We start from the raw sequence: 24,929 nt of genomic DNA on the forward strand, positions 1-24,929 counted from the left end.
TATGAGCACAATGCACAATGATGATGCAATAAGCAATCGAGAAGATAGAAAGCCGGACATGATAATGGACTAGGCAGACATGTGTATTATTGTTATCCTGAATGTAAACAACAGAATTTTGTGAAGATTTTCTGGAAAAAAAACCTGTTTATTTATTTATTATTTTTACTATTTTTTTTTTTTAAATGTTTGCACGCAGTTAAATTTTATACTATAGTTAATTTTAGTTATAGTTATACAGTCATGGCCAAAAGTATTGACACCCCTGCAATTCTGTCAGATAATACTCAGTTTCTTCCTGAAAATGATTGCAAACACAAATTATTTGGTATTATTATCTTCATTTAATTTGTCTTAAATGAAAAAACACAAAAAGAATTGTCCTAAAGCCAAATTGGATATAATTCCACACCAAACATAAAAAGGGGGTGGACAAAAGTATTGGCACTGTTCGAAAAATCATGTGATGCTTCTCTAATTAGTGTAATTAACAGCACCTGTAACTTACCTGTGGCACCTAACAGGTGTTGGCAATAACTAAATCACACTTGCAGCCAGTTGACATGGATTAAAGTTGACTCAACCTCTGTCCTATGTCCTTGTGTGTACCACATTGAGCACGGAGAAAAGAAATAAGTCCAAAGAACTGTCTGAGGACTTGAGAAACCAAATTGTGAGGAAGCATGAGCAATCTCAAGGCTACATTCCATCTCCAAAGACCTGAATGTTCCTGTGTCAACCGTGCGCAGTGTCATCAAGAAGTTTAAATCCCATAGCACTGTGGCTAACCTCCCTAGATGTGGACGGAAAAGAAAAATTGACAAGAGATTTCAACGCAAGATTGTGCGGATGTTGGATAAAGAACCTCCACTAACATCCAAACAAGTTCAAGCTGCCCTGCAGTCCGAGAGTACAACAGTGTCAACCCGTACTATCCGTCGGCATCTGAATGAAAAGGGACTGTATGGTAGGAGACCCAGGAAGACCCCACTTCTTACCCAGAGGCATAAAAAAGCCAGGCTGGAGTTTGCCAAAACTTACCTGAAAAAGCCTAAAACGTTTTGGAAGAATGTTCTCTGGTCAGATGAAACACAAAGTAGAGCTTTTTGGGCAAAGGCATCAACATAGAGTTTACAGGAGAAAAAAAGAGGCATTCAAAGAAAAGAACACAGTCCCTACAGCCAAACATGGCGGAGGTTCCCTGAAGTTTTGGGGTTGCTTTGCTGCCTCTGGCACTGGACTGCTTGACTGTGTGCATGGGATTATGAAGTCTGAAGACGACCAACAAATTTTGCAGCATAATGTAGGGCCCAGTGTGAGAAAGCTGGGTCTCCCTCAGAGATCATGGGTCTTCCAGCTGGACAATGACCCAAAACACACTTCAAAAAACACTAGAAAATGGTTTGAGAGAAAGCACTGGAGACTTCTAAGGTGGCCAGCAATGAGTCCACACCTGAATCCCATAGAACACCTGTGGATAGATCTAAAAATGGCAGTTTGGAGAAGGCACCCTTCAAATATCAGGGACCTGGAGCAGTTTGCCAAAGAAGAATGGTCTAAAATTCCAGCAGAGCATTGTAAGAAACTCATTGATGGTTACCGGAAGCGGTTGGTCACAGTTATTTTGGCTAAAGGTTGTGCAACCAAGTATTAGGCTGAGGGTGCCAATACTTTTGTCTGGCCCATTTTTGGTGTTGTGTGTGAAATGATCAATGTTTTGCTTTTTTCTTCATTCTCTTTTGTGTTTTTTCATTTAAGACAAATTAAATGAAGATAATACCAAATAATTTGTGTTTGCAATCATTTTCAGGAAGAAAATGAGTATTAACTGACAGAATTGCAGGGGTGTCAATACTTTTGGCCATGAGTGTAGTTAGTTATAGTTGTTATAGTAGTAGTTGTTGTTTTAGTTAGTTAGTTAAGCTCAAATTTGTAATTTATGTGCAGAATTCAATAAGCCCTTGTAACCTTTAGGCCGGCGTCACACTCAGCGTATAAAAATACGGTCCGTAATTTACGGCCGTAAAACGCAGAAAAGTCCCCAAAATAGTGGTCTGTATCTCCTCCGTAGGCAGGGTGTGTCAGCGTATTTTGCGCATGGCATCCTCCGTATGTAATCCGTATGGCATCCGTACTGCGAGATTTTCTCGCAGGCTTGCAAAACCGACATACGGACATACAATGGATCCATGTGCTCCCAAAAACATAAAAACATATGTACTGTATGTATAAATATATATATATATATATATATATATATATATATATATATATATATATATCAGTGAGACACATATATATATATAAATATTTCATCCAGCGCTAGATAGCTTTAAAGCCGGTAATTCTATTGCCAGCTTTTGCTTTCTCCTTCCCAAACCCGACATGATATGAGACATGGTTACATACAGTAAACCATCTCATATCCCCATTTTTTTTGCATATTCCACACTACTAATGTTAGTAGTGTGTATGTGCAAAATTTGGGCGCTCTAGCTATTAAAGGGTTAAATGGCGGAAAAAATTGGCGTGGGCTCCCACGCAATTTTCTCCGCCAGAGTAGTAAAGCCAGTGACTGAGGGCAGATATTAATAGCCTGGAGAGGGTCCATGGTTATTGCCCTCCCCCCACCCCCCCTGGCTAAAAACATCTGCCCCCAGCCACCCAAGAAAAGGCATATCTGGAAGATGCGCCTATTCTGGCACTTGGCCACTCTCTTCCCATTCCCGTGTAGCGGTGGGATATGGGGTAATGAAGGGTTAATGTCACCTTGCTATTGTAAGGTGACATTAAGCCAGATTAATAATGAAGAGGCGTCAATTATGACACCTATCCATTATTAATCCAATTGTATGAAAGGGTTAAAAAAAACACACACACATTATTAAAAAGTATTTTAATGAAATAAACACACAGGTTGTTTTAATATTTTATTTCTCTCTTAATCCACCTGAAGAACCTCTCTCTGTAACAAAGGAAAAATAATAAACCAACAATATATATACCTTCCGTTGATCTGTAACGTCCCACGATGTAAATCCATCTGAAGGGGTTAAAATATTTTACAGGCAGGAGCTCTGCTATAATGCAGCTGTGCTCGTGCCTGTAAAACCCCGGGGAATGAAGGTAATGTAGGTCAATGACCTATAGTTACCTTCAGTCCCGGTGATGCGCCCTCTGCTGGATATCCTCATATGAACTCGAGCGTGGGAACTTTCCTGGAAAGTACCATATACAATCCGTATTTTCAGCACCTCTCTTACGTCCGTAAAACACGCTAGTGTGAGGCCAGCATTATAAACACAAAATAAAGCATTTTAATAGGTCCGGTCAAAAATGACTGGAGCAGTACAAGTATATAGTGGAAACGAATAGAACAGCAGGGTTAAGGGTAGGTTACTTTTAACATTGACAGATAGAATATCAAAAATAAAATCCTGAAAATCACATTGTATAAATTATATAAATTTATTTGCATTTTGCAGTGAGAAATAAGTATTTTATTCCTCTGGCAAACAAGACTTAATATAATAATTGGTGGCAAAACTGTTGTTGGCAAACACAGCAGTCAGATTTTTTTTTGTAGTTGATGATGAGGTTTGTTAAAATTAACCTACCCTTAAAATTATAGACTGTTCATGTCTTTGTCAGGAGGCAAACTTACAAAATCAGCAAGGGATCAAATACTTATTTCTCCCACTGTATTTTCCTTTAGATTGGAGCAGTAGTATTTTAACCCCTTAGTGACCGAGCCAAATTTTTTAAATCTGACCAGTGTCACTTTATGTGGTAATAACTCTGCAACGCTTCAACAAATCCCAGTGATTTTGAGATTGTTTTTTCGTGACACACTATACTTTATGATAATGGTAAATTTTGTTCAACATTTTTTGTGTTTATTTATAAAAAATATAAAAAATTTGAGAAAAATGTTAAAAAATTAGCAATTTTCTAAATTTGAATGATTATCCCTTTAATCCAGATAGTCATACAACAGCAAACCATTAATAAATAACATTTCCCACATGTCTGCTTTACATCAGCACCATTTGTAAAATGTTATTTTATTTTGTTAGCATTTTAGGAGGTTTAAAAATGTAGCAGCAATTTTTCATTTTTTCAAAGAAATTTACAAAATTTATTTTTTTAGGGAACTATCGATGTTTGAAGTGACTTTAGGGGTCCCATATATTGGGAAACCCACAAACGTGATACCATTTTAAAAACAGCACCCCTAAACATATGGAAAACTGCTGTCAGGTAGTTTATTAACCCTTCAGGTGCTTTACAGGAATTAATGCAAAGTGGTATGACAGAAATGAAAATGTGTATTTTTACCACCTAAATGTTGCTAACTTCTAAACAGATTACTACAGCCATCAGACTCTAAGGCCGCTATTTGGTCATGAATTGCCATGGCAAACATCAGGACAACAAAATCATGATCTGAGGGCACCAATTGTGACAAAGAAGAAGCCCCCACACTCTGTTAACCATTTATAATGATGTACTAGTCACTATTGACAGCAGCATCTAAGGGGTTAAACAGATTTAGATGGTGCAAATACTGATCGTGGCTGGTACAGCAAGTTGTCAGCTATAGTGTACAACCGACAGATGCTGGATTGTCCTCTGTATGGGGAGGCTATTCTCTTATATCTCAGGTCAGTTAAAAGACGTATTGGCGGTCATTAAGGGGTTAATAGTGATGCTATTGTCAATAGTAGGCAGTATTATAATACTTATAGACTTAGTACTTAGGTAGTTATATAAGAAGGATGATTTCAGTTGTTATAGTGTAACAGGGAAGCAGTATCATATTGGCTATATTCTTGTACATGAGATAATACAGTAGCTATAGTCCTCTATAATAGGCAATATTATGGTAGTTATATTCTTGTTCATAATGGTAGTATTATAGTAGACATACTCCAGTCCATATGGGTATTATTTATATAGCACCATGGAATTAATGGTGCTATATAAATAAATAATAATAATAATGGGTAGTATTATATTAGTTATATTCTTAAATATATTCTTGAATAAGTTATAGTCCTATACATAGGGTATATCATTATAGAAGGTTTATTCTTGTATAAAGTAGATAATATTATGAAATAGTTATATTCTTGTTCATAAGAGGAAAGCATTAAGGTAGCGAAATAAATGCCCTCACAGTACATCAGTATAGTATCTATATATTGTAGCAATCTAATAGTGTTGTGGCAGTAAATGTATTTTATTTAAAGGGGTTGTCCAGTCTAAGAAGAAAAGTCTGCAGAATGCGCAATTGTGACAGTGTGCACACGGTCATGATTTTCCTGTATTATTGATGAGGGTGGGCGGTCAGGTTACCACATTTATGTGCCAACTCGACTCTTGTAAACTAGGACATTAAAAAAGTGCCAAAACCATAAGGAACTCCTGGAATAAAAAAAAAAAACCAAAAAACACAACAACAAAAACAAAAAAGTGTTCCCAGTCTTGAGGTTTGACAAGAAGGGCACAAAAGGAATTGCTCCTTAATAGTGATGAGCAAGTATACTCGTTGCTCGGGTTTTCCAGAGCATGCTCAGTTGGTCTCCAAGTATTTGTTAGTGCTCGTCAATTTTGTTTTTGTTGACGCAGCTGCATGATTTACAGCTACTAGCCAGGCTGAGTGCATGTGGGGGTTGCCTGGTTGCTAGGAAATCCTCACATGTATTCAAGCTGTCTAAGAGTCGCAAATCATGCAGCTGCGGGCATCTCTGAGCGCTCACAAATACTCGGAGACCTCCCGAGCGTGCTCGGGAAAACCCGAGCAATGAGCATACTGGCTCATCACTACTCAACCCAAATAACAAGAATTTTACTCTATTTTTAATAAGACTGTGTGCAGCTGATACCTTAATATGCTTGTCAGGAGGGAAAACTTCTTCTGTGCGGTTCTTTGAAAATCGAGGAGTTGGACATTTTTCAGTTGATTTTTTGTTACTGCTGCAATCTGTAGGAAACACACACAAAAACTGAACAAAATGTTTAAGTGAAGATCTGCCATGACTAGAGATAAGTGGATTGATTTGTGGCTTTCCCAGCACAGCATTTAAATAGCCAGGTCTGGCGAAACGTCATTTGTGTGACGTAACGCACAGATGACAACGCACTAGAACTGGTTAAATGCTATGCTAGGGACATTTAAAGGTAAGAGATTTGCATGTCTCACGTTTAGCCACCTGGTAACGCTGACCTCGAGTCCCATGAACTGATCCTTTCATCTCTAACAATGACCTCCGAGTCCTGACTGTCCTCATTTTCACTGGCTCTCTTGTACTACTTTTATATAAAGTGCACTCTCACTTATATGTTCCAACCAAACTCTGATAACTATTTTCTTGAACCCCGACTGCTCAGGTCCCAATGCTTGTCGTGATCCAAAAAGTGTAATGTAGACTAAATGGTGTGAAGGAGGTGGGGGATTGATGTGAAGTTGTCTAAGAAATTTTTTAGATGTCAATGATTTTTCTAGTACGGAAAAAAAACAGAACACTTTTCATCAGTGTTTTGGATTAATTTTTCATAATTTTTGTACAAGATGTTTTCTCAAGCTTTTACTATCAAACATGAAAATGCAACAGTACACAAATGGCACACATGGCATCAGAATGCTGTCCCATTATTTCACGAACCCATAGACCGTAATGTGAACGGCCCCATAGACTGTAATTGGTATAAGTTTCATCTTTAACCCCTATCTGACCTCGGACAGGATAGTACGTCCGAGGTCAGATCCCCTGCTTTGATGCAGGGCTCCGCGGTGAGCCCGCATCAAAGCCGGGACATGTCAGCTGTTTTGAACAGCTGACATGTGCCTGTAATAGGCGCGGGCAGAATCGCGATCTGCCCGCACCTATTAACTAGTTAAATGCCGCTGTGAAACGCAGATAGCGGCATTTAACTACCGCTTCTGGTCGGGCGGCCGGAAATGACGTCATCGCCGACCCCCGTCACATGATCGGGGTCGGCGATGCGTCAGGATGGTAACCATAGAGGTCCTAGAGACCTCTATGGTTACTGATCGCCGGTGGCTGTGAGCGCCACCCTGTGGTCGGCGCTCACAGCACACCTGCAATTCTGCTACATAGCAGCGAACAGCAGATCGCTGCTATGTAGCAGAGGCGATCGAGTGGTGCCTGCTTCTAGCCTCCCACGGAGGCTATTGAAGCATGGCAAAAGTAAAAAAAAAAAGTTAAAAAAAAATGTGAAAAAAATAAAAAAAATATAAAAGTTTAAATCACCCCCCTTTCGCCCCAATCAAAATAAATCAATAAAAAAAAAAAATCAAATCTACACATATTTGGTATCGCCGCGCTCAGAATCGCCCGATCAATTAAAAAAAAACCATTAACCTGATCGCTAAACGGCGTAGCGAGAAAAAAATTCGAAACGCCAGAATTACGTTTTTTAGGTCGCCGCGACATTGCATTAAAATGCAATAACGGGCGATCAAAAGAACGTATCTGCACCAAAATGCTATAATTAAAAACGCCAGCTCAGCACGCAAAAAATGAGCCCTCAACCGACCCCAGATCATGAAAAATGGAGACGCTACGAGTATCGGAAAATGGCGCAATTTTTTTTTTTTTTTTAGCAAAGTTTGGAATTTTTTTTCACCACTTAGATAAAAAATAACCTTGTCATGTTAGGTGTCTATGAACTCGTACTGACCTGGAGAATCATAATGGCAGGTCAGTTTTAGCATTTAGTGAACCTAGCAAAAAAGCCAAACAAAAAACAAGTGTGGGGTTGCACTTTTTTTGCAATTTCACCGCACTTGGAATTTTTTTCCCGTTTTCTAGTACACGACATGCTAAAACCAATGATGTCGTTCAAAAGTACAACTCGTCCCGCAAAAAAATAAGCCCTCACATGGCCAAATTGACGGAAAAATAAAAAAGTTATGGCTCTAGGAAGGAGGGGAGTGAAAAACGAACACGGAAAAACGAAAAATCCCAAGGTCGTGAAGGGGTTAAAAAACACTCATAATATTAGTATATGGAAAACCAATGTCTGAATGACCTGTGCTAATATCTGTAGGTTCTTCCTCCTCCTTGATCTTCACAAGCCTTGGAAATTCACCCTAGAAATTTAATGCAACAATGTTGGAAGGTGTAAGCACCTTTTATCAAGATATATATTCTCAAAATAATAACTATACTAAACTGTATTTTTACCTGTGTTTTCTGAAAGGTCACATTCGAATTCTCCTTCTTACATTTTTTATTGTCCATTGCTGTTCAGCACAGTAGAGGCATGTGGTAAAATGATGGTGCTAAAAATGCAAGAAAATGCATTACATTCTAAAATGGACTACCTTGAGATTTCACAGACAGTAAATTAACAATAAACACACAATAGGACAAAAATGTACGCACTGCGTGGAGGTGAATGCTTTCAAACATTTTTATGGACATAAATGGGCTGAGCTCAGGGACAGAATAACATCTGACAGAATAACAAATCTGCAGGTCGTCGGGCATCTTGTTCAGTTTAACTTGTCTTTCGCCAGGGCAACTTATCAGGGAGTCACAAAAACACTGATGCCCTTAATCTGGTGGACTGGGACAATGTCCTCAGAAATAAGAATACAGATAATAAATTAGAAATGTTTAAATAGGCACTGTAAGCGGATTATACCTTGTGGGAATAAAAGGACAAGAAATAGGAAAAACCCAAAGAAGTAAGAGGGGCAATTAACAGTAAAAAGAAAGCATTTAGACTACTAAAGCAGGATGGCACCGTTGAAGTTATAAAAAACTTTAGGGAGAAAAATACTTTATCTAAAAAGCTAACTAAAGCTGCCAAAAAGGAAACAGAGAAGCACATTGCTAAGGAGAGTAAAACTAATCCAAATCTATTCTTCAACTATATCAATAGTAAAAGAATCATAAGTGAAAGTGTAGGCCCCTTAACCCCTTTACCCCCAAGGGTGGTTTGCACGTTATGGGCCGGGCCAATTTTTACAATTCTGACCACTGTCCCTTTATGAGGTTATAACTCTGGAACGCTTCAACGGATCCCAGTGATTCTGACATTGTTTTCTCGTGACATATTTTACTTCATGATAGTGGTAAAAATTCTTTGATAGTACCTGCGTTTATTTGTGAAAAAAACGGAAATTTGGCGAAAATTATGAAAATTTCGCAATTTTCCAACTTTGAATTTTTATGCAATTAAATCACAGAGATATGTCACACAAAATACTTAATAAGTAACATTTCTCACATGTCTACTTTACATCAGCACAATTTTGGAACCAAAATTTTTTTTTGTTAGGGAGTTATAAGGGTTAAAATTTGACCAGCAATTTCTCATTTTTACAACACCATTTTTTTTTAGGGACCACATCTCATTTGAAGTCATTTTGAGGGGTCTATATGATAAAAAATACCCAAGTGTGACACCATTCTAAAAACTGCACCCCTCATGGTGCTCAAAACCATATTCAAGAAGTTTATTAACCCTTCTGGTGCTTCACAGGAATTTTTGGAATGTTTAAATAAAAATGAACATTTAACTTTTTTTCACAAAAAATTTACATCAGCTCCAATTTGTTTTATTTTACCAAGGGTAACAGGAGAAAAAGGAACCCCAAAAGTTGTTGCACAATTTGTCCTGAGTACATCGATACCCCATATGTGGGGGTAAACCACTGTTTGGGCGCATGACAGAGCTCGGAAGCGAAGGAGTGCCATTTGACTTTTCAATACAAAATTGACTGGAATCGAGATGGGACACCATGTTGCGTTTGGAGAGCCCCTGATGTGCCTAAACATTGAAACCCCCCACAAGTGACACCATTTTGGAATGTAGACCCCCTAAGGAACTTATCTAGAGGTGTGGTGAGCACTTTGACCCACCAAGTGCTTCACAGAAGTTTATAATGCAGAACCGTAAAAATAAAAAATCATATTTTTTCACAAAAATGATCTTTTTGCCCCCAATTTTTTATTTTCCCAAGGGTAAGAGAAGAAATTGGACCCCAAAAGTTGTTGTACAATTTGTCCTGAGTACGCTGATACCCCATATGTGGGGGTAAACCACTGTTTGGGCGCATGGGAGAGCTTGGAAGGGAAGGAGCGCAGTTTGACTTTTCAATGCAAAATTGACAGGAATTGAGATGGGACGCCATGTTGCGTTTGGAGAGCCCCTGATGTGCCTAAACATTGAAACCCCCCACAAGTGACACCATTTTGGAAAGTAGACCCCCTAAGGAACTTATCTAGAGGTGTGGTGAGCACTTTGACCCACCAAGTGCTTCACAGGAGTTTATAATGCAGAACCGTAAAAATAAAACAAAATTTTTTTCCCACAAAAATTATTTTTTTAGCCCCCAGTTTTGTATTTTCCCGAGGGTAACAGGAGAAATTGGACCCCAAAATTTGTTGCCCAATTTTTCCTGAGTGCGATTATACACAATATGTTGGGGAAACCACTGTTTGGGCGCATGGGAGGGCTCGGAAGGGAAGGAGCTCCATTTGGAATGCAGACTTAGATGGAATGGTCTGCAGGTGTCACATTGCGTTTGCAGAGCCCCTAATGTACCTAAACAGTAGAAACCCCCCACAAGTGACACCATTTTGGAAACTAGACACCCTAAGGAACTCATCTAGATGTGTTGTTAGAGCTTTGAACCCCCAAGTGTTTCACTACAGTTTGTAACGCAGAGCCGTGAAAAAAAAAACAAAAAAAAAAAAACTTTCCCCCAAAAATTATTTTTTGGGCCCCAGTTTTGTATTTTCCCGAGGGTAAGAGGAGAAATTGGACCCCAAAAGTTGTTGTCCAATTTGTCCTGAGTACGCTGATACCCCATATGTGGGGGGAACCACCGTTTGGGCGCATGGGAGAGCTCGGAAGGGAAGGAGTGCCATTTGGAATGCAGACTTAGATGGAATAGTCTGCAGGCGTCACATTGCGTTTGCAGAGCCCCTAATGTACCTAAACAGTAGAAACCCCCCTCAAGTGACCCCATATTGGAAACTAGACCCCCCAGGGAACTCATCTAGATGTGTTGTGAGAACTTTGAACCCCCAAGTGTTTCACTACAGTTTATAACGCAGAGCCGTGAAAATAAAAAATTCTTTTTTTTCCCACAAAAATTATTTTTTAGCCCCCAGTTTTGTATTTTCCCAAGGGTAACAGGAGAAATTGGACCCCAAAAGTTGTTGTCCTATTTGTCCTGAGTACGCTGATACCCCATATGTTGGGGTAAACCCCTGTTTGGGCATACGGGAGAGCTCGGAAGGGAAGAAGCACTGTTTTACTTTTTCAACGCAGAATTGGCTGGAATTGAGATCGGACGCCATATCGTGTTTGGAGAGCCCCTGATGTGCCTAAACAGTGGAAACCCCCCAATTATAACTGAAACCCTAATCCAAACACACCCCTAACCCTAATTCCAACGGCAACCCTAACCACACCTCTAACTCTGACACACCCCTAACCCTAATCCCAACCCTATTCCCAACTGTAAATGTAATCTAAACCCTAACCCTAACTTTAGCCCCAACCCTAACTGTAGCCCCAACCCTAACCCTAGCCCTAACCCTGGCCCTAACCCTAGCGGGAAAATGGAAATAAATAATTTTTTTTAATTTTTCCCTAACTAAGGGGGTGATGAAGGGGGGGTTGATTTACTTTTATAGCAAGTTTTTTAGCGGATTTTTATGATTAGCAGCCGTCACACACTGAAAGACGCTTTTTATTGCAAAAAATATTTTTTGCGTTACCACATTTTGAGAGCTATAATTTTTCCATATTTTGGTCCACAGAGTCATGTGAGGTCTTGTTTTTTGCGGGACGAGTTGACGTTTTTATTGGTAACATTTTCGGGCACGTGACATTTTTTGATCACTTTTTATTCCGATTTTTGTGAGGAGGAATGACCAAAAACCAGCTATTCATGAATTTCTTTTGGGGGACGCGTTTATACCGTTCCGCGTTTGGTAAAATTGATAAAGCAGTTTTATTCTTCGGGTCAGTACGATTACAGCGATACCTCATTTATATAATTTTTTTTGTATAAATCATTTTTATTGGTCACAGCAATAAAGAATAAAGGTAAACGTTACAAACTGGTAAATCTGTGCAATGATAGGCAGTAGTTTTAAGTCGAACAAGAGGAGCATAGTTACAGCATTTATGTCTTATGATTTAACTTTTCTGATTAATAATGCTCTTGGCTATCCCGAAATTATGAGTTGATAACAATAAAGAACAGCCGGGATAGTTGGTAACAATTGTTAGATTCCTTTGTGGATATTTAAAATACAATATGTATAATCAAACTAGTTATGAGGAGGACAAACATAGAAAGTAAGGAAGGGGAAAGAAAAGAGGGTGGGAAGAAGAAGAGAAGGATGGATGAGGGGAATTCAGGGAAGGAGTGTGGCTGCCCCCGCACCCCAGCGGACAGGACGCATGCCGAGGAACGGCCCAGAAGCATACGAGAATAAGCTATATAGTGTGTCGGGTTCTAGAGATCTAGTTCAGGAGTTTCCCTAAAAGCGATCCAAGGGGCCCATATGTTGTAAGTTTTTTCTACGTTACCTGGTGACTGATTTATCAACTGCTCCATTCTATAGATGTTATTAAGTTCTGCCACAAAATCTGTACGGGAAGGAAATTTTTCTTGTTTCCAAAACCGAGGTTATATCATTTTTTTTAATGTTTTGGCGCTGTTTATACGATAAAAACTATTTTACAGAAAAAATAATTATTTTTGCATCGCTTTATTCTCAGGACTATAACTTTTTTATTTTTTTGCTGATGATGCTGTATGGCGGCTCGTTTTTTGCTTGTTTTTTTGATCGCATGTTATTCCACTTTTTGTTCGGCGGTATGATAATAAAGCGTTGTTTTTTACTGAAGGGGTTAACTAGTGGGCCAGTTTTATAGGTCGGGTCGTTACGGACGCGGCGATACTAAATATGTGTACTTTTATTGTTTTTTTTTTATTTAGATGAAGAAATGTATTTATGGGAATAATATTTTTTTTTTTTTTTTTTTTACACATTTGGAAATTTTTTTTTTAAACTTTTTTATTTTGTCCCGGGGTGGGGGGTGGGGGGACGGGACATCACAGATCGATGATCTGACAGTTTGCACAGCACTCTGTCAGATCACCGATCTGTCTTACAGTGCTGCAGGCTTCACAGTGCCTGCTCTGAGCAGGCTCTGTGAAGCCACCTCCCTCCCTGCAGGACCCGGATCCGCGGCCATCTTGGATCAGGGCCTGGAGCATGGAGGGAGGTGAGCAGACCCTCACAGCAACGCGATCACATCGCGTTGCTGCGGGGGGCTCAGGGAAGCCCGCAGGGAGCCCCCCTCCCTGCGCAATGCTTTCCTGTACCGCCGGCACATTGCGATCATCTTTGATCGCGGTGTGCCGAAGGTTAATGTGCCGGGGGTGGTCCGTGACCGCTCCTGGCACATAGTGCCGGATGTCAGCTGCGATAGGCAGCTGACACCCGGCAGCGATCGGCAGCGCTCCCCCCGTGAGCGCTGCCAATCGCATATGACGTACTATCCCGTCGGTGGTCATAGGGGCCCACCCCACCTCGACGGGATAGTACGTCTAATGTCAGAAAGGGGTTAAAAAATTGTGAGGAAAGAATGGTTGTAGAAGACGAGGAAAAAGCTAACATTAAACACCTTCTTCATGGTGGAAAATGAAATGCTAGGCGAAATGCCGAGAGACAAAGAAAACCCTATATTAAGGGTCACCAATCTAACCCAAGAAGAGGTGCGAAACCGGGTAAATAAGAATAAAACAGATAAATCTCCGGGTCCGGATGGCATACACCCACGAGTACTAAGAGAACTAAGTAATATAATAGACAAGCCATTATTTCTTATATTTAGGGACTCTATAGCGACAGGGTCTGTTCCGCAGGACTGGCACATAGCAAATGTGGTACCAATATTCAAAAAGGGCTCTAAAAGTGAATATGGAAATTATAGGCCAGTAAGTCTAACCTCTATTGTTGGTAAAATATTTGAAGGGTTTCTGAGGGATGTTATTCTGGATTATCTCAATGAGAATAACTGTTTAACTCCATATCGGCATGGTTTTATGAGGAATCGCTGCCGTCAAACCAATCTAATCAGTTTTTATGAAGAAGTAAGCTATAGACTGGACCTAGGTGAGTCATTGGACGTGGTATATCTTTTCCAAAGCGTTTGATACCGTGCCACACAAGAGGTTGGTACACAAAAGGATTACACAGTAAAATATAGATATTTGCAGATGATACAAAACTATGTAAAGCAGTTAATACAAGAGAAGATAGTATCCTGCTACAGATGGATCTGGATAAGCTGGAAACTTGGGCCGAGGTGGCAGATGCGGTTTAACAATAATAAATGTAAGGTTATACACATGGGAAGAAGGAATCAATATCACCATTACACATTGAACGAGAAACCACTGGGTAAATCTGACATGGAGAAGGACTTGGGGATCCTAGTTAATGATAAACTTACCCGGAGCAGCCAGCGCCAGGCAGCGGCTGCCAAGGCAAACAGGATCATGGGGTGCATTAAAAGAGGTCTGGATACACAAATCCCTGGTTAGACCGCACATGGAGTACTGTGTACAGTTTTGGGCACCGATGCTCAGAAAGGATGTAATGGAACTAGAGCGAGTACAAAGGAGGGCAACAAAATTAATAAAGGGGATGGGGGAACCACAATACCCAGAGAGATTAGCAAAATTAGGATTCGTGAGTCGTGGAGTCGGAGTTAGTTTTGGTTGGAGTCGGAAGAAATGTACTGACTCAGACTCAAGCTTTAAAAAAAATGTATTAATATTTCATAATTGAACTTTCATATGAATTTTATAAATGTTACTCAAATATATGTTCTATCAAACTATGAACAACAGTGATAAGCAGTTCTGCTGGAGATACATTTCTTACTTCCTGTGTGTCACTGTTCTCCACTGCCCTTATCTAATCTTATACTTGGTTAACCTCATGCTGCCCCAACCCCCCTACTTACAATGTATGAAACTGAAAGAGAAAATGTGTTGCAAATTCTTAGTAGTAAAGCTCCTCCTCTAGACTAGATGTTTGGTGTGCGTCTTCCAAGCATCTCACAGCTGCTACTCAGAAGAGGAAGACTGTAAGAAGTATTATCCTTTCAACAAACTTTGCATCAGTTAACTATGAGTACATGAGGAATAAGGGTACCGTCACACACTGCCATTTCGATCGCTACGACGGTACGATTCGTGACGTTCCAGCGATATCGTTACGATATCGCTGTGTCTGACACGCAGCAGCGATCAGGGATCCTGCTGAGAATCGTACGTCGTAGCAGATCGTATGGAACTTTCTTTCATCGCTGGATCTCCCGCTGTCATCGCTAGATCGGTGTGTGTGACACCGATCTAGCGATCAAGCGATGCGATCCAGCGATGCGTTCGCTTGTAACCAGGGTAAACATCGGGTAACTAAGCGCAGGGCCGCGCTTAGTAACCCGATGTTTACCCTGGTTACAAGCGTAAAACTAAAAAAAAACAAACAGCACATACTTACATTCTGGTGTCCGTCAGGTCCCTTGCCGTCTGCTTCCCGCACTGTGACTGCCGGCCGTAAAGTGAAAGCAGAGCACAGCGGTGACGTGCTTTCACTTTCACTTTACGGCCGACAGTCACAGTGCGGGAAGCAGACGGCAAGGGACCTGACGGACACCAGAATGTAAGTATGTGCTGTTTGTTTTTTTTTAGTTTTACGCTTGTAACCAGGGTAAACATCGGGTTACTAAGCGCGGTCCTGCGCTTAGTTACCCGATGTTTACCCTGGTTACCCAGGGACCTCGGCATCGTTGGTCGCTGGAGAGCTGTCTGTGTGACAGCTCCCCAGCGACCACACTACGATTTACCTACGATCACGGCCAGGTCATATCGCTGGTCGTGATCGTAGGTAAATCGTATAGTGTGACGGTACCCTAACAGTATTACTGACCACTATATCAGTTGTACGACCTGGCAATAATTTTGTACAATTGTTTTTAGGAAAAACAATTGTCATTTGGATTGTGAACGCAGAATTAAAAATCTGAGTGTCAAAGAAGCGTCACATTAAATCAGCTGTATTTGAACATTTCACCATCACTGAAGATAGAAAACATTATGTCTGTCAGTGTATGACAAATGATCCAGACGAAAACAAATGCTGTGAAGCCAAGATTAGTGCATATCCAGGCAAAGATAAAAAAGCTCCTACCAGAGCTTCTAATCTAAAGAGACATTTACAGCGCTTTCATCCAGAAGTACTGAAAGCAGTGGATGAGAAAGACTGCATCCAAACCAATGAACCAGTGCCCAGCTCTTCCAGCCAAACAAAGGAGCAGAGAACTTTGCAGCCATCAGTTGCAAGATATTTTGTCAGTGACAAAGTTACTGTGACAATGACAGAAGATACATTTAAAAAAAACAGATCATAGAGCTTGTTGTAAAGAATAGTGTGCCTATTTCATTATTTTCACGACCAGCTTTTATGTGTCTGAATGGGGAAATGGCCCGCAAGCTTGGTGTATCTCTGGAGAGAGAGAGAGTATTAGAAAATTAGTAATCGAAGAAGCTTTTAAACAAAAGGAAGAACTTAAAAAAACTCTCAAGGGACGCTTTCTGTTTCTTAAAATGGATGCCTGCACACGTCACAGAGTAAACTATTTTGCCATCAATGTTCGATTTGTGACAAAAATGAAATAGTTACCAAGACATTGGCAGTAAAAGACACTAAAGCTCATCACACCAGTGAGTTTCTCCAGGTCTTCGTGGAAAAGGTTCTGCAAGACTATGAACTTTTTTTTTTTTTTTTTTTATTTAAATAAATTTTTATTAACAAAATAAAGAACATCCGGATGTAATTTACATTGCATTATATCACATGCACGTTTTCTTATTTCAATACACCCCAACATTACCCCAACTACCCCCCTAAGACAGCTCATTCCCAATCTATACCCCACTGAGGCATTATCTGCCTCGTGTAGTTTATCCTAATCCAGATCTTAAGAAACTCGACGTCTATACTCCTCATTCCAATTCAAGCCAAGGAGACCACATCTTATTATACATATCTATTTTCCCCCTTTTTTTGTACACCCCCTTTTCCAATTTTAAACCATTTTGAACATATTGGAGAAATTCCCTTCTCGTAGGTGGTTCCACATTAATCCAATTTCGTGCTATCACTTTCCTTGCCATGTAGAGTAGCCTAGCAATTGCAACCTTCCAAGTATTATCAACTCCAATTTCTTCCACATATCCCAGCACGCATACCATCGGGTCTCTAAGAACTCTACACTTATACGCTACTTCAACCCGGCTCAAAACCACCACCCAAAAAGCAGCCAGCCTAGGACACGTCCACATCATGTGATATATTCCAGCATTCTCACTCGCACACCTCGGACACTCAGAATTGGCACGCAATCCCGCTCTGTATAGCACTTCCGGAGATTTATATACTCTATGCAGAATATATAACTGCGAGAGTCTATATGGTTCACTCAAGGATAGTCGCGGAATCCACTCCATCACCGATTCCCAGGTTTCATTTTCCATCGGTCCTACGTCCCTCTCCCACTTAGCTCTCGCCTTTATAGGGAAATCTAGTAAAAACGTGTGCATTAGGTCCTTATACAGAGTGGAAATAACTCCCCTTGTAGTCCCGTCACCACACACATACTCCAACACAATATCATCCTGAATTCTGAAATCCACCTTCTTCTTCTGAGCTCTAAAGGCATGCCTCATCTGCGCATACTGATATACCCCTGTGGATCGCAGCCCAAATTCTTCCTGCAATTGAGAAAAGGACTTCAATGCTTGCTGCTGAGTTATCTGGTGAACAAAACAAATTCCCTTATTCTGCCATTCCATCAGTCCTCCCAAAGCCTCAAATTCCTTTAAATTGTTCTTAGACCATATCGGTGTGAATTTAGTCAACCCTGTAACCCCACGAATCTGCCTTAGTCTATTCCATAATTTCCGAATCAGGAACAGGGTTGGGTATACTTTCCCCAAAGCGCCCAAAGAGCCATCCTCCAAACACCTGACCATCGGTCGTCGGTCCGTCACCTCTTCCATTAGATGTTGTACTGCACTGGATGACGCCCCTCGCGCCCAGCCCTTCAAATGCTGGCTCTGGGCCGCAAGGAAGTATATTTCCGGGCTGGGCAAAGCCAAACCACCATCCTCCTTGGGTCGCTGAAGCGTCTCCAGGCTAATACGTGGATATTGTCTACCCCATATCAAACTTCTAAAGAGGGCATTAATCTGCCTGAACTTCCCCCTAGGGATCCAAATTGGTGCGTTATGTAAAACATATAGGATTTTAGGCATCAGGACCATTTTAATAAGGTTTACTCTACCGACGACCGATAGATGTAATTTATTCCAGGCATCTACCTTCGCCTTGAGTATCCCCATAACAGGAGCCAAATTTCTTTGTAGGTACTCCGCAATTGGCACCGAGACATATATTCCAAGGTATTTAAATTTGGAAACCACCTGTAGCCTTTCATCACCAACATCCTCACTTACATTCTCACCTACGTCATCCACCCTAAAAAGAACCGACTTATCCCAATTAATTGTCAATCCTGACACAGCACCAAATCTCTCAACAATTTCAATGGCCCCTCTTAGTGAATCGTCTGGATCCGCCAGGAACAGCAAAACATCATCCGCGTATAGCGCTATTTTTTCCTCTATTTTCCCATACCTAAACCCAGGGACCCTATCCGACTGCCGAATCTTAGCGGCAAGAGGTTCTACAGCCAGCGCGAACAGGAGGGGTGAGAGCGGGCATCCCTGCCTAGTACCCCTAGCCAGCCCTATAGGTCGAGACAGCTCCCCGTTCACTCTAATTCTAGCCAACGGTGATGAATACAACAGCTGTATCCAGGCCACAAACTGCGGACCAAACCCCATACATTCCAGCACCTGCCAGAGGTATCCCCATTCGACACTGTCAAACGCCTTATGTGCATCCAGCGATACAATCACTCTACGACCACCGTTATCAGACTCTACCTGCAAATTTACATACAACCTGCGCAAATTGATCGCCGTGGATCTGTCAGGCATAAAGCCAGATTGGTCCAAATGCACCAGACTCGCAATAACACTAGAGAGTCGGAGAGCCAACACCTTGGCCAAAAGCTTGACATCAATTGTTAGTAAAGAAATTGGGCGGTACGACTCCGGTTTCCCCAAGTCCTTATCCTTCTTTGGAATAACCACTATTATGGCCTCTCTCATAGAGGCTGGCAAACACCCACAAGACCTAGCTTCCTCCAGTACCATTTTTAATCTAGGAATCAACACTTCTGCCAACCCTTTATAGATCTCAGCGGGTAGCCCATCGACCCCAGGCGCCTTCCCATTAGCCATGGACATCAATGCCCGACTCAACTCCTCCTCAGTGATAGGGGCCTCAAGGCTCTCCCTATCTGCCTCATTCAGTTTCGGCAGATCCAGACCTTCCAAGAAAGTCAGAGTGTCCTCGACCGAATCACCAATCCGAGAGGAATACAAATCTGCATAGAAGTCCGCGAAGGCCCTCAAGATTTCAGGCGTTTCCGTAATTCTACCTCCACTTGCAGATTCCAAAGAGTGTATATATGAAGAACCTCTCTGAGCAGCAGCCACTACCGACAGCATATGTCCCACTGTTTCTCCCTCCTGATAAAACAATACCCTTTGGAAATCCCGCTTCCTCTCAGCTTTGCCTAACAGAATCTTTTCCAAATGATTTTGTGCGCTTTTCATCCTTTTCTCTGCCTCAGGGGTTCCCAGTGTGGCCATCCCATCTTCTGCTTCCTTCAACTCCTCAACTGCCGCTTTTTCTGCCTCTCTCGTCCTCCGCTTACACCTACTAATGTCCCTAAACAGTAGTCCCCTCAGATACGCCTTCATTGCATCCCCGATTGTAAGAGCATCAGTGCTTCCATCATTTAAGAGAAAGAATTCCGCCACCTCCCGTCCTATACTTTCCAACTCAATACTCTGTAACCAATTGGGATGAATCTTCCATTCTCTCCCACTTGTCGACCGTGCCCCCTCCAATCTAACCTCTACTTCAATTGGACTATGGTCCGACAAGGCCCTTGGCAGGTATCTCACCTCCCCAACCAGTGTGTCAAAAATCCTGTTACCCAAAGCCATATCAATCCTAGAGAGTGTGGTATGTGCTGGTGAATAACATGAGTACCCTCTCTCTCCAACATGTCTAACCCTCCAAAGATCAATCATACCTATCTCCTGTATATAGGTGCCAAATGTTGTTATGTGTCCCTCCGACCTATTCTGAGTATTTTTATTTTTGTCCCAGTAGTCATCACAGATGTTGTTTAGATCTCCGATAATTATTAACGGTGTCGGTCCCCATCTTTCCACACGCTCCATTACTTCTCTGATTTTCCTGCTAGAGTAGGGAGGCGGAATATACATCGCGGCAACACACAGCATCACTCCATACAATATACACCGAATTAGTACATACTGTCTCTCCACATCCACATATACCTTCGCCTCCTCATACTGAACTCCCGCTGGAACCAAGATTGAGACTCCTCTTGCATACGTGGAGAAGGTAGAATGATAACCCTTCTGAATCCACCGTCTATTCAGAACATCCACTTTCTCCCTTACCAAATGTGTCTCCAGCAAGCATATCATTGAGGCCCGTTGGTCTCTTGCATATTGCAAACACGCTGCACGTCTGGATTTCTCCCCTAGGCCTCTCACATTCCAGCTCAAAATTTTAAAACGGGTCCCCATCACTTGACTCATCTTTACTAAAAGTATCATCATTTTTGAGCACAAGCTGTCTAACTACCCTCCCCCCCCCTCCCAACTCCCCCTCACACCCATCCCCCCTCACATCTAACCATTCCACCTCTCTCCAAGAGTGGGGCATCATCGCCCATAGCGAACACTCCGTTTGGCATTACCTTCCCAACCCTCCTCCCACCACTGTACATAACAGGATTTCAGACATTTTGAAAAATAACATATCTCAACAGATTTTAAACATAGAATTATTTACACACGCAAGAAACCTACATACACTTAAAGTATGCCGCTTACCCTTCCTCCCTCCTTCCCAACAACGATTACACCATCCCATTAACTTTAACTGAATATAATCCAGCTCCCTTCTTCGCCACCCCTTGGTTTGTCAATCACATGACTCTATGCCCCCTGACAAATAAGTAACCAAAATCAGACTCTTCCCACAGTTTCAGTCTCCTTTTCCTTTAAGCTTTTTAGCATTAATGTCAATCCACTGGGTAGCTTCCTCCGGCTTCTGAAAAAAATAAATTTTATCAAACGCCACCACCCTCAGTCTTGCTGGAAACATCATGGAATACTGCACTCCCAACTCCCTCAGCCGTCTCTTGATACCCGTGAACATCATCCGTTGTCTCTGCACCAGAGTAGAATAGTCCGGGTAGATAGCAATCTTTTGGCCTTCAACTGTCAGATCCGTCATGTCTCTGGCCTTCCTCAGGATAATGTCTCTGTCCCTATAGTTTAGAATTTTGGCGAGCATGGTACGGGGATTCGCTCCAGGGACAGGTGGTTTCGGTGGGACCCTATGCGCTCTTTCTACCGCAAACACTTTTGTTAGCGCCGTATCTCCAAATGTCTCTAAAAGCCATTTTTCAATATATTCCGTTGGATTCCTCCCTTCAGCTTTTTCAGGGATGCCCACTATGCGAATATTGTTTCTTCTGGACCTGTTCTCAAGGTCCTCATTTTTTGCCGCCAATTCAGCTATTGCTTGAGTGAACTTTTTCTCTGCTTTTTGCAGCTGTACTATATGGTCTTCTGCAGTGCTCACTCTCTCCTCTACCTCCCCCACACGTTTGTCAATCTTCTGCATGGCTGCGTTTATCTGGGCTGTGTCTCCCTTAACCTCCTGTATCTGTAAGGTCAGAGACTGTTTACATGAAGAAACTAGCGCAAAAACGTCTCTTAGGGTAGGCTCAGCTTCTGGTGCCATTTCCTCGGGTCCCCCTTCTGCCACCGCCATTTTACTCTCCTTTCTCCCCTGTTGTACCTCATGTTCTCCTGCTGGGCTCTCCTCCTCCTCTTCGGTATCAGCTCCGGCTCCCTCCTCTGCGGCCTCCGCTCTCGCAAACTGCTGGAGCTTTGCCGCCACCTCCATGCGCTTTCTGCATGCGGCGTTCTCCTTGTCTGCCTTCTCCCTCGTGTCGGCGCCATCTTGGATTGCGCCTGCATCCCCGGCTCCCGCGTCCTTCTGCCGTCTCCTTGTCATTTTCGCCGGTTTAAGCGCTACCACTCAGCGCCACCGGGCTTTGCAAGTCTCCCCGCACAGATAAGCCCCCACAGGGACCAAACAGCAGCGGCTCTGCAGGATTTTGGTATGCACAGCGGTGGGAGCTCACAGCCGCACGTCCGCTCACATGGACTCTCAGGCCACAAGACTATGAACTTAAAAAAGAGCAAGTTCTTTCTGTCGTAACTGACAATGCTTCAAATATGATAAGTACTATTAAGCTAATGAATGAGAGTAATGAAGATTGAATTTTCAAAGGTTTTATGGACTGGTAAGATGACACTGACTCTTAACAGATGAGATGGATGGGCCTGTGGTACTGCTTATGGGCAGGGCTGTGGAGTTGGAGTTGTTGAGTCGGTGTCCATTTTGGCGGAGTCAGAGTCGATGTAAAATGCACCGACTCCGAATATATATAATAATCATATAATAATAATTTTATTTCTATAGCGCAGGCATATTCTGCAGCACTTTACATTTTAGAGGGGAATTGTACAGACAATAGACATTACAGCATAACAATAATCACATAGATCAAAACAGATACCAAGATGAGTGAGGGCCCTGCTCGCAAGCTTACAAACAATGAGGAAAAGGGGAGACACAAGAGGTGGATGGTAACAATTGCTTTTGTTGTTCGGACCAGCCATAGTGTAAGGATCGGGTGTTCATGTAAAGCTGCATGAACCAGTTCACTGCCCAAGTACAGTATGTAGTAGTACAGACACACAGGGCTATTAACTGCATAAATTGTATGAGAACATGATGTGAGGAACCTGATTATGGCTTAAGTTTTTTGAATGGGCCACACGGGGATAATTAGGTTAATGCGTTGAGGCGGTAGGCCAGTCTGAACAAATGCGTTGTAAGTTCGAAGGGCAGCGCGAAGGGCTGTGAGGCGTCTGGATTAAGGGGGAAAGACCTGCCCCCGTGGCGATTTCACGGTATGAGGAACAAACTTCAAAAGCAATTATTTAAGCAGTGCCAGGGACCCGAACTAAAAGAGCCACCTTGTCAGAATGCAGCATTAGTGCTGCACAAGGTGGCTCTTTTAGTTATAAACACCTGGGGGGGGGGGGGGGGAAAGGAGGGGGGGAACAGGTTCCCTTTAAAGACCCTTTATGGCAGAATCGACCCCCTGCGATCGTAATCTCAGGTGGCGATTGTTGCCATGGTGCCCTGATGGTATCTGATGACCATGGAGTGCAGTGACCTGTGAGATCCAGCTATAAGCAGGGTCTTCTCACAGGCACAATATCTGGTATCGCTGTAATTGTAAAGACCAGATGAATAATATTGGTCTTATTTTTACCGCAATGTGAACAGCGCAAAAAAATAGATAAAAAATAATTACTGAATTGCTGATTTTGGTTCATTCTGTGTCTGCAAAATCTGAACAAAAAGCAGGGTGGATAAAAATCAATGTTTTTTTAAAAAAAATAAAAAAAAATCGGATTTTTTTTATTTAAATCGGATTTTTTTTATTTAAATCGGATTTTTTTCAATAAACTGCTTTTTGAGGAAAATATTTTACCATCCAAAGGTTCTTCCATCATGAGATAAAGCTGAGTTGTTTAACTCAGTAGAATAAAGGCTGTATATGTGTAACATTCACAATGCCATGCTCTTCCAGAGGTTTCTGTAGGATTAGTGGGCAGTTTCTCTCCTATATTATCACAGACGCTCGCTTTACTTACGCAGTTCTCAAAACTGAATTTGACTCCGCAGAGGTCCCAGCCTCTTCTTCACGGCAAAAATGTTACAACATGAACAGAGTTGAGAAAAAGACCTTAATCCTATTGTTCTACAAACCTATGAATACAGAATCAACCCCTTCAGTGCCAAGTCCAAGAAGTTACACAATATGTTTCTGATTGTTTGGAGTGGAATAGATCTGCACAACACAAGAAGAATGTGAATCTAAGTGTGAGGAGGAGGAAGGGCAAGCAGACAAGAAAATGAAAGTGAAACTTTGAGCACAATACTGCAGCATAGCCACAGACAGACAAGTCTGGATCTGTTTGTGTGTACGATCTGAGGTTTATTACATTCTTTCCTTATAAATGGCAGCAGGCCGTAAAAGAGACCCAGTTTGGGAATATTTTAATGAAGCTCCTTCGCCTATCGGTAAGGCAGGCATGCGTGCAAAATGCAAACGATGCAACAAAGAGATGCAAGGCCTGGTGGCGCGAATGAGGCAACATCATGAGAAGTGCGGTGATGAAGATGACCAAAGAAACACTTCTGAACAGGCAGGATCTTCAGGTTGGTAAACATTTTTATTGAATCCTATTTCTAAAGACTGAACTGTCATGTGTGAGAAAAATTATATTTCTTATTATTACTGCATGTTACTGTCATTTGGTACAGTTATGAAGAAAAACAAATATTCCTTTGGGGGCAGGGGCAGTGATGTGTTGTGTACAATAAGCAGAAATTGTATAAACAATAAAATAACAGCATTGACTTTTTTTGTTTAGGGGAATTCATGGATTCTGGAAACTATCCACCTCCAAGATCACCATCATCCTGTTCTACAGTTTCAGAGTTATCCATCCAGGATAGTGC

At 41.8% G+C, this 24,929-nt stretch overlaps 1 protein-coding gene across 3 annotated transcripts in view; it reads right to left on the reverse strand.

The window, feature by feature from the left end:
* LOC138665425 (uncharacterized) overlaps positions 1-24,929 on the reverse strand; it is a 56,245-nt gene that overhangs the window by 24,041 nt on the left and 7,275 nt on the right. For all 3 annotated transcript variants that reach the window (XM_069752897.1, XM_069752899.1, XM_069752898.1), the window contains exons 2-4: positions 8,214-8,311; positions 8,059-8,119; positions 5,889-5,986 (exon numbers count right to left, since the gene is read on the reverse strand). In XM_069752897.1, coding sequence (XP_069608998.1) covers positions 5,889-5,986; positions 8,059-8,119; positions 8,214-8,270 — 216 coding nt within the window. In that variant the 5' untranslated portion in view covers positions 8,271-8,311. The remainder of the gene's footprint in view (positions 1-5,888; positions 5,987-8,058; positions 8,120-8,213; positions 8,312-24,929) is intronic.

Source organism: Ranitomeya imitator, chromosome 2, assembly GCF_032444005.1.
Source record: "Ranitomeya imitator isolate aRanImi1 chromosome 2, aRanImi1.pri, whole genome shotgun sequence".
Lineage (NCBI taxonomy): Eukaryota > Metazoa > Chordata > Amphibia > Anura > Dendrobatidae > Ranitomeya > Ranitomeya imitator.